General features: G+C 42.4%; 1 protein-coding gene across 3 annotated transcripts; it reads right to left on the reverse strand.

Moving 5' to 3' along the window:
• Positions 1-2,756: 2,756 nt before the first annotated feature.
• On the reverse strand, positions 2,757-6,462 carry SEC61G (SEC61 translocon subunit gamma). Of its 3 annotated transcripts, none has more exons than XM_015854900.3 (4): positions 6,406-6,462; positions 5,072-5,171; positions 3,815-3,917; positions 2,757-2,866 (listed from the first exon to the last, which is right to left on the reverse strand). In XM_015854900.3, the coding sequence occupies exons 2-4, from the start codon at positions 5,163-5,165 to the stop codon at positions 2,857-2,859; spliced, it is 207 nt and encodes a 68-aa protein (XP_015710386.1). In that variant the 5' UTR covers positions 5,166-5,171; positions 6,406-6,462; the 3' UTR covers positions 2,757-2,856. The 3 variants fall into 3 exon arrangements, with proteins under 3 accessions (XP_015710386.1, XP_015710385.1, XP_085395977.1); XM_015854899.3 differs by having other exon boundaries at positions 6,346-6,462; XM_085539851.1 differs by lacking the exon at positions 2,757-2,866 and having other exon boundaries at positions 3,811-3,917; positions 6,346-6,462.
• Positions 6,463-9,512: the final 3,050 nt, after the last annotated feature.

The following is a 9,512-nucleotide window of genomic DNA, read 5'->3' on the forward strand; positions in this document are numbered from 1 at the left end:
GCGCAGTGGTTAAAGACGCCGCCTTGCAACACTGGGGCCCAGAGTTCAAATCACCCCTGTGGCGCAAGTGGTAGAAGTGCCGCTCTGCTACACTGAGGCTCGAATCCCGGGGGCTGGACTTGATGATCTCTAAGGTCCCTTCCAACCCGCACAAAACTATGAAACTATGAAACTATGGAGATGTTATCCAGGCAGCAAATGGGAGCCTCAGTGCCCCTCAGCAAGGAGCCCCCAGTTGCTAAGACTCTGCCTTTTTATGGTGGCACCCGTATTGATGTAGTGCCCTGACTGGCCCTGCTCCCTATGCCTGTTAGTCCCTGCATTCTCAATGTGCTTCTCAGGGGCTGGGTTCCAGCCGCTTTCCAGACCTTCATCCCTTTCCAGTGCAAGAGCCTCAAATCTATTACCCACAGACACTGCAGGAGTTGGTGGCACTATGGGTGTCGGGGGCAGATGCCTCTTTCTGCTCTGAGCAGAGATGAGGGTTCAGCCCCTTTCCTCTTGTGGGTTGTCAAGCCCTCCATCTGGCAGGTCATCAGCAGGACTGGCTACTTCCCCTTGCAGGGACTTAGGAGGTTGTGAAAGACAAAACTGTTCTTCTTTTTTGTCTTAAAGCTTGCTTTGTGAGGCCTCTCTGATGATAAGACTCTGACTGGCAACTGCTAACTATCTAGGAGGGTGACTGGTTAGTGTCACCGTGCCACAGTACCTCTGCTTATGATTGCAAAGATAAGCAGAAGCAGGACAAACAGCCTTTTTCTGGGGTGTAGCTTGGAGGAACTGACCACAGCAAAAGGTGATAATGCTTGTGCATGGCAGTGAAGGCACCACTCCTTGGCTTACCTGTTGGGCCAGGTATGTCACACTAAACTGAGAGAAAAGAAGAAGAAAAAAAAAACCACAGAAATGGGGGATAAAAGGCCCTCACTAAACTAGGGACTTTGGAGACAAACTCCCAAAGACACCTCTGATGGAGAATTCCCTGAGAGGAAAACCCCTTTGGAAGAACTCGAGGCCGGCTTGCTCTGGAGCTTCCTGGCTTTCTTCCATTCCCTGCGGTGATCAGACGAGTTCCCTAGATCAACGGACCTACTGTGTACTTTGCTGGACCCAGGGTGGTGACTATTTCTTTTGCTCTCTACTGAGACTCCTTGCTTATATTTCCTACCTTTCCTATCACCTACTGCTGGGGGAATGCAGTCAATAATTCTATGTATCTATATATGTATTTGCATGCATAGTGTATTTTAGTTATTATAATTATACATTTAGTTATGTTACATTTAAATTGTACTATTTAGCTATCATAGTTTTACATATGTGTATATATGTATATATATTAACCATGATGTAATAATGTAGAATAAGGGGTGGAATGTCATGGTTTTGTAATTTTGCTATCAGTATTCCACATCATAACATCATGTAAAGCATGGTTAATTTTACCGAATGTGCAGTTCACAGAAGACTACATATCTGAGAGAACATTACGGTCAGGGATAAGTCATGGGACCGCGACACTATATAATCTCACTCCCAGGCTGGACTTCTGGCAGCCAGGGGGGAGCGTGTGGGAGCCATCCAACCGTTTTGCCTAGAGTTACAGTAGGCCTCTTGGTTGTCGGGAACTCTCTCACTCTGTTTTGTTCGATTTATTACCCTTAATTATATTATATCATATTGTGTTATCTTGTATTCCTATATCATACTTAGTAAAATAAGTTTTCCTTCTTAGATTGCTGCTGTTTTTATCCCATTCCCCTTTTTCCCTCCCTTCCCGGGCCAGGGCCCTACGGGGCAGCTGTCCCTTGTCACGGGCATAGGTAAATCTAGATAATCCGTGACACCTTACCTTCCCTTCCCCATCTCCTAAACGGCTAGGACTTGTAATAAACTGGTTGGACCAACATTTGAACCGTTGCTTCTTAATCTCATGCTGGGTATACATATATCAAAGAACCTTGCCTCCCTCCTATAAATTGGAGTGAGACAGAGGGGTGCTGCCATTCTGCCCTTATCTGTCCCCCTCAGATTCCCAGAAGCCCCTCAGGCTGCTGATTTCTTGCTGCAGCCTGGCCATCTACTCAAGCAGGGCACACTTGCACCCAGTGACGGCCTCATCCTCCCTGTGGATCCAGTGGTATGTCCAGATTCTTGAGCTCCCCACAGTCAACAGTCTGGATTGCCACATCACCCCTTGGTGATGTGCCTACAAGAGCCCAGAGAGGCTGTGTCCCCTTCTGGGGTCTGGGTTGCTGCCTTGGCCCAGTCACTGCAAATGGTGCCCACCATGATAATTATAAGAGGCAGCAGCAACCTAGAGTTCTCAAAGGAGGGGAGACAGAAGAGGGGAAGAAATGAGAGGACCCTCCCTGTCCCACATGAACTGCCAAGCACACCCTTCTGCCAAAAACACCCTGTTTGTGCTGCTCCCTAAGGGCTACTTTTATGTTGGCAGGGAGTTGGCTGCCATCACTGTCAGTTCTACCCACATCACATCAGCACCTGCAGGAGCAAAAGTGCAGCTCTTGCCCATTCAGCAGAGGGATGGACTGACCAAACGACTCTGCACAAGTACAGAACTGACCTGGCTTTAAACAGGTGGAGGGACTAGGGATGTCTCAAGAGTTACTCTATTACAGTAGAAAGAAGTAACAAGAATCACTCTACTATTTAAAAAATGAAGAAAGCTGCAATGTAGACAGATATGACTGTGTACCCTTTGGAAGTTGTCAAGAACATTTGAAAACCCAAAATGAGTTTGCAAACTCGAAACTGTTTAATAGCAAACAAGTTACACGCTCACGAAATTTTTTGCAGCGAATGTCACAGTGTCTCATTCTTCATGATGAGCAGTCAGCCGCCTCTGTTGGGAAAGCAGAGTAATCAGTTTCAACCAATCAAACATCAAGTGATCCCACCTGAAGTCTAATTTCAACTCCCAGCATTGCCTTGTTAGGAAGAACACTGCTACCATTTTAGCTTTTCTCCTATTTTAAAACATTTAACTTTGCTTAGAGGACATCTCTTAGAGGCGTAAGTTAGCCATGTTTCATAGTCACAGAATAGAATTTTACCCATTCCACATAGGCTAGAAATCACACTTTTAGAAGGATTACCTCATCTCTGGAAAATAAAAAAAGTTTTAACTAGTGCCATTAACACGTGCATACATTTGCTGCCAATTGTTTATGCTGCAGCATCCATCCCAAAGTGTATTTTATGGAATGCACTTAGACAGAAAGCAAAGAGTTCTAACTGAACCAGTCACCTAGTAAATTAAAGAGTATCATCTTTGTTCTGTGCACTGCCATCTTCCAAAACCACCAAACTCTCTATCTTACCCTCCTGCAATTTATTTTGGATACTCATATTATAAACCAGAAACCGTTTCAGTATGCAAAATCTAAATAAGGTGGTTGTTCTATATGCATACACTGCAGAACTTGAAATAAAATATTTAGCATTCAGTTTCAAAGCAGATACTTGAAAGAAGATAAACTAAGTATCTAATATTTTGCATCATGCTAAGATGCAAACCCAAAATTAATGATCTATTTCATGATCAAGTTCTTTGAATATTCACAAAAACCTGTCATATTATATTAAAATCTAGAATTTAAAATAAAAATAAAGTATAAATAAAAAATTTAAAAAAAATTAAAAACTTTAAAATAAAAAAATATTTTAAATATAAAATACATTATTTTTTATATAAAATAAAATGTGAGAGTTTAAAGCAACATGAATTCTGTAATGGCTTACTAACAATGGATGAAAAACCTGGCAAAAAAAAAGTTTTGTATTTACTTACACAATAATGTTGTTGATTGGGATATGGATCAATTTGACAAAGAAGCCAATAAATCCCATTATTGCAAAGCCTATTGCTGTTGCCATTGCAATCTTCTGGAATTCTGGAAATACAAAAATAAAATCCAGTCTAGAAAGCCTCACGTATGGCACACAGGAGATGTTTGCCCTGGTTCTTTATAGGAGGTTAATCTTCAGGAAACAGTAGTGTGTTAAGAAGCAGTTCAAGCACAAAAAAGCAATAAAGTTGAGAAACAAAGATGTTACTTTGGAAGGCAGATAATATTTTAAGAGACAAAATGCTATTCTCCACAAATCATAGAGAAGATTTTTTTGTTTAAGTAGTAATCAGAATTTGATATATCCAGAACCTGCAACAATTAATGGCATATTTATTTCATCACCATCCCTTCATACTGCTACAAGTCCTACAAATAATTCCCAATCCATAACCAAACACGGAAAAGCTACAGTTAGGTTTGTTACAAGATGACACCTACTTAAGTAACCTACATCACAGCACTTAAGTGCTGCTTCCAGTTATTTTAAGACATGAACCATGAGGTGGGCTAAGGAGGTCTGCAGCTCCTAAATACCCTGCCAATTAAAAAATCAATGAGGTTCCATACTGATCTCATCCTAACTACTATCTGTAAGAACCACCACTGACATCTTACTCATAGTTATATCCTCTCTACAATGCCTTACAGACATGCCAAAACTCTCCTTCTGTATTTCCAGCAACAAAGTTCTTCCTGTCTCAGTCAGGTACTCGCTGAAGATCATGAAGCACTGAATCAGCAGTGCAAAAGGCAACCCTATCTAGAGTATCCTATAATAAACTATTTCCTCCAAGATCACATAACAAGCAAAATTTCCTTCAGAATTTTCCTCAAACTGACTGCAGATTTGACTACTGTAGCTTAATTTTCTGGAGAAAAGTCTACACAAGTTCTTCTCACATCAGTTTACCTGATCAGTGAAAATATTATCTGCCCATCTCAGAATGGCTAATTTCAGCTACTCAGCCTATTTTATAAGGCGTTTTAATGCTGCTGTCACATGCAAGACAACACATCAAAAAATGACAGATTTATTCTAACCAGAATGAAAATTTATTCATGCTACTCAAGTTTGCACCACACAATGAAATCCAAGAAACACTAACAAATGAATCAAAATCAGTAGCACACAGGAAGATGCAAAGCAATACAGATAATGAAATAAGCATTGTATTCTGCCTTATCAGGCACTATACCTTTCCTGTCAGGCTTAGTGCATCTTTTAACCAGTCGTATGGAGTCTTTAACAAACTGACGGCTGGGTTCCACGAACTGCATTACCTGATCCATGATTGCCTGTAAAGACAGATAGATTTAGCATACATGGTGCCACACATAATGATATTTTTTTCATTTCAGAAATATAAACAGCAGTTAACTATAAAATTTGAGTAGGCTTGAGATGACTGAAAAGCCAATCTAACTAGACATTAATTTCTGCAAAGAGGAATTACCTTCTACAGGTATACATTAACATAAGAACCTACCATGGCCTACAAAAATATATATACGTAAATATTAAAAGCTGCGCCTCTGAGTGTACTAAAGGAAAACAAGAGTTCCAGTTTGCATCCTGTACTTTCTCAGAAATTTTTTTCTAAGAAGATAGTTGAAGGCTACAAAACAGAGAGAGACTGCCCACTTCACAAAAATCACAGAATTGCAGGGATTGTTAAGGAACCCTGGAGATCATCTAGTCCTACCACCCTGCTAAAGCAGGGTCTCTACAGCAGGTTACACAGAAAAGCATCCAGATCAGTTTTGAAAATCTCCAGACAAGAAGACCCCACAGCCTCCCTGGGCAGCCTGTTCCAGTCCTCTGAAACTACCACAGTAAAGCTTTTCCTTATGTTCATACATAATTTTCCATGTTCCAATCTGTACCCATTGTCCCTTGTCCTATCACTGATAGCCTGCCAGACTGAAGACCCAGGTCTCACAGCCTTTCTTCAAACAGGAGATGCTCCAGGCTCCTAATCATCTTTAAGGTCCTCCACTGGACCCTCTCCAGTAGTTCCCTATCTCTCTTGAACTGGAGAGTGTAGAACTTAAATTCTTAAGCCTAAAGCTGCTGGAGGACTGCTGAGAATTAAAGAAATAACACTGCCTAATCTCATCCTCAGAATAAGTATCTGCTCGCAACTACTGCCACCAGCAAGGCTTCAGTCCGTTCGGCTTTGTGCTTAATGCCAGCAAATTCTCTCTGACAGGGCCTCTCCCGTCAAATCTTCTAACCCAGTACTCCCCGGGCTAGGTTGTGACCAAACTCTGTAAGGAAGTACTCGAAGCTTTGGGGGCTACCAGCACAACAGTATGCGATGCGACGCGACACGGCCGCTCCCCGTCACGGCAGACTTCGAGCCGAAACCTCGGGCCCTACCCCCCTCTCGCCCTCACATCCCCCAAGCCGAGGCCAACCCAGAGCACCGAAAAACAGCACCCGAGCACCCTTCACCCAGCGGAGACACACCCAACCACTCAGAACCCATCCCTTCACACTGCGGCAGGAAAAACGCCAGCCAGCCATTACCAGTCACTCCAACAGAAAAGGCCACGTCGTACTACAGCAGAGCGTAGTGACGTCACCGCGCGCGACGTGCGCCACGGCCACCCTCCTTCCTGCGTCTGGCGCGGGGCGGGGCGGGGCGCTGGCGGCCGGGGCCGCCCCCTGAGATTTGGAGGGTGTTGGGCGCTTCTGGTTGTGGTCTCTGTGGACTTTTGACAGCTGCGTTTGGCTTTGCGTGGCGCTGCACTAGGCTCTCAGAGCGTTCTAATATGAAATAAAGACGGTAGCGGTATGCTTGTAGTCAGAGAAAGGGTGACTGGCGGTGGCAAGGTGGACATGAGCCTACAATGTGCCCTCGCAGCCCAGAAAGCCATTAAAAGAAGTGTAGTCAGGAGGTAGAGGGAGGTGATCCTGCCCCTCTGCTCTGCTCAGCTTTGGTCACCTCCAATACTGTGTCCAGATGTGTAGTCCACAGCACAGGAGAGATATATGAACCTGTTGGAATGTGTCCAGAGGAGGACCACAAAAATGATTCAGGAAGTAGAACACCTCTCATACAAGGACAGGCTGAGAGGGTTGTGGATCTTCAGCCTGAAGAGCGGCTCCAAGGATACATAATAGTGACCTTTTGATATTAAAAAGGTATTTGGTATTATAAAAAAGGGGACACTTGAGCAGGGCTTGTGGTGACAGAACAAGTGGTAATGGCTTCAAACTAAAAGAAGAGAGGTGTAGACTGGATATGAGGAAAAGTGTTTTACAACAAGGGCACTGGAGCAGATTGCCCAGAGAGGTGGTAGAAACCCTGTCCATGGAGGCATTCAAGGCCAGTCTGGAGCAGGCTCTGAGCAGGCTGATCTAGCTATAGATGGTCCTGTTCTTGTTCATTGCTGGGGAGCTAGGCTAAGTGACCTTTTAAAGGTCCCTTCCAACTCAAACAATTATATTGGAAAAAAAATAAAAAATAAAAAAAAATAGAAAAGAAAAAAGAAAGGTTCAGTCTGGGAGTGCTGTGATTCAGTTATTGATTTGTGAAAGCCCTGAAGCCATGGCAAGCTGTGGAGTACAGCACATTTGAAAACACTGACTCCTACGGCTTTTTGTACAGAGGGATATGCAGCATGATGCTTAATGGAAAAACTTTTTACTTCTAAGCCCCACAGGCATAATGTACAACACATTATTTGCTTGTAGAGCAAGAAGTGGTCACTGCCTGAAGTCCTTCCTTGCTGCTATGGAAAAGCAAATCAGGTCATGTAGCACATGAAGGAAGAGCAAAGATAATACTTAGTGATTTTTTTTAATCTTATTTGATTTTGCCACTTTCAGCCTAGAACTCTGTTCCTAGCTGGCTGCCACTGTCATTCAAGTGTCATTTGTGTACCTATGCTTACTAACTGTGCATCAGTCATGCTATGGGTTTTCTGCATCCAGAGAAAGAAGACCACCATCAGATCAGACAAATACTTCCCTGTTCTCAACAAGGAATTGATACAAATTATTTTCAAGGCTTTATTTTTTGCTGAAGACTTCATGACAGATAAGGTAGCAGCTCACCTCAGAATGGGGCAACTGGGTATTCCACTGATTTTTTGTTAGCCATGTTCCTTGTCTTTGCCCATAAAGCAGGTCTCTCAGTATCGCTGATCTCTTTCAGATGTAAGCTTTCTCTCTAAAGGGTTACTGCCTTGAGCTCCTCTGTGAGTTTCCTCCAAAGGCCCTGGCCTTGAATTGGATTTTATGTTGAATCAGTCCTCTGGTAGCACTGTGCTTCAGATGGGGCCATAATTCTGGTAACCAAATTCCGCTGGACCTTCTCCTTTGCCATGCCAGCAGGATAAGACAACAGAGTCAAGCCTCCCATGACAAATGTGCACATCGTTTGTCTCTTTCTTTGAGGCTGTTTTTCCATCAGCAATATGCATGGTGTCACCAGTGAGGGCAAGAGTGGTCCCTAAAGAAATCAGATGAAGGTCTTCAGTGAGTATGTGAGCCGAGCAGGCTGCCAGTGTTATGAATGAGAAGTCACTATATGCAGTCTTCTTGGGAGTTACGATTTTGTTTTCCTTCAGCATCACAGATAAATACCTTTAACAGTAGAGGAAATGCACGTTTCTGACTGTACACAGCATTGAGTTCCTGTAGCCAGATGGCAATGGTTAAAAAAAAATAAAAAAATAAAAAAAAATTGAATCAAGAAGTCACATGTATGTAACAATTCATCACATTATATTTCTCATTGGATTGGATTTTGATTAAAAGACATTAATTGAAACAAACCTTTCCACTGCCCAGATTCCTTCTTTTAACTTGTTTTACTGGGGAGAAACGTTCTGTACATTCTTGGCATGTGCTGCCTGGCTCAGCAATGTTGTTATGTTGTCATGAGCATTGTTGTGTGGATTTTGTGACCATGGGCAGTAATAAGGCAGATAATATGGTTGTCCTTTCCCATCTGTCCTCTCATTCCTAATACAAGCTCTTTTCTCCCCTTTCTAAACTGCAAGTATGGATTTCAGCAGCCTGAGAAGCAGAGTCCTGATTTGCACAAAGGAAGCAATTTTTTTTTTGCTTGTTTGTTTTTTGTTGTTGTTTGTTTGTTTTTGTATGTATTACTGCCCTTGAGCTTTTTTACTGTTCCTTAAACTTGGTCATTAGGATGTGTTACTTTTCTGTATAATATTTTCAAAGAGTCGTCTACAGTTACAGAATATGTGAAAAGTTTGCATCTCCCAGCCATCTGTTCTTACTGGGAAAATGATATTATTGGTAGGGTGCTTTGTTTCTACTTCTTATGGTCTTTGTAAGACTGGGAAAGCGTTGTGTTTGCACATGGAAATTTTCATGACAGTTTAACAAGTCTGCATTTATGGCAATATCTAAACATTAAATAATCATTCAACAGAAAACAAGAGCTGTTATGCTACATGGCAATGTACTGATTTGCTTATGGATATTCATTTTGCATTAACAGGAACCTAGCATTTTTATTTTTTTTCACCATTGTTTAGAAGTACAGTGGGTGATTCATTAACCTCTCGTGTTGTCATCCATCTGTGATGGGACATCCCGTTCATAAAGCAGAGATGCAGTATCTCTGAGTTTAGATGCTCTAAAGATGTCTTGAGAAT

Source organism: Coturnix japonica, chromosome 2 (genome assembly GCF_054131305.1).
Source record: "Coturnix japonica strain WE chromosome 2, WE-NBRP24, whole genome shotgun sequence".
NCBI lineage: Eukaryota > Metazoa > Chordata > Aves > Galliformes > Phasianidae > Coturnix > Coturnix japonica.

Coding starts and splice junctions, on each gene's coding strand:
- SEC61G (XM_015854899.3), bottom strand. CDS start 6,402: ATGGCTGGCTGGCGTTTTTCCTGCCGCAGTGTGAAGGGATGGGTTCTG. Junction 5,172..6,345: donor GATGGGTTCTGAGTGGTTGG/GTGTGTCTCCGC, acceptor CTGTCTTTACAG/GCAATCATGGATCAGGTAAT. Junction 3,918..5,071: donor CACTAAGCCTGACAGGAAAG/GTATAGTGCCTG, acceptor TTGTATTTCCAG/AATTCCAGAAGATTGCAATG.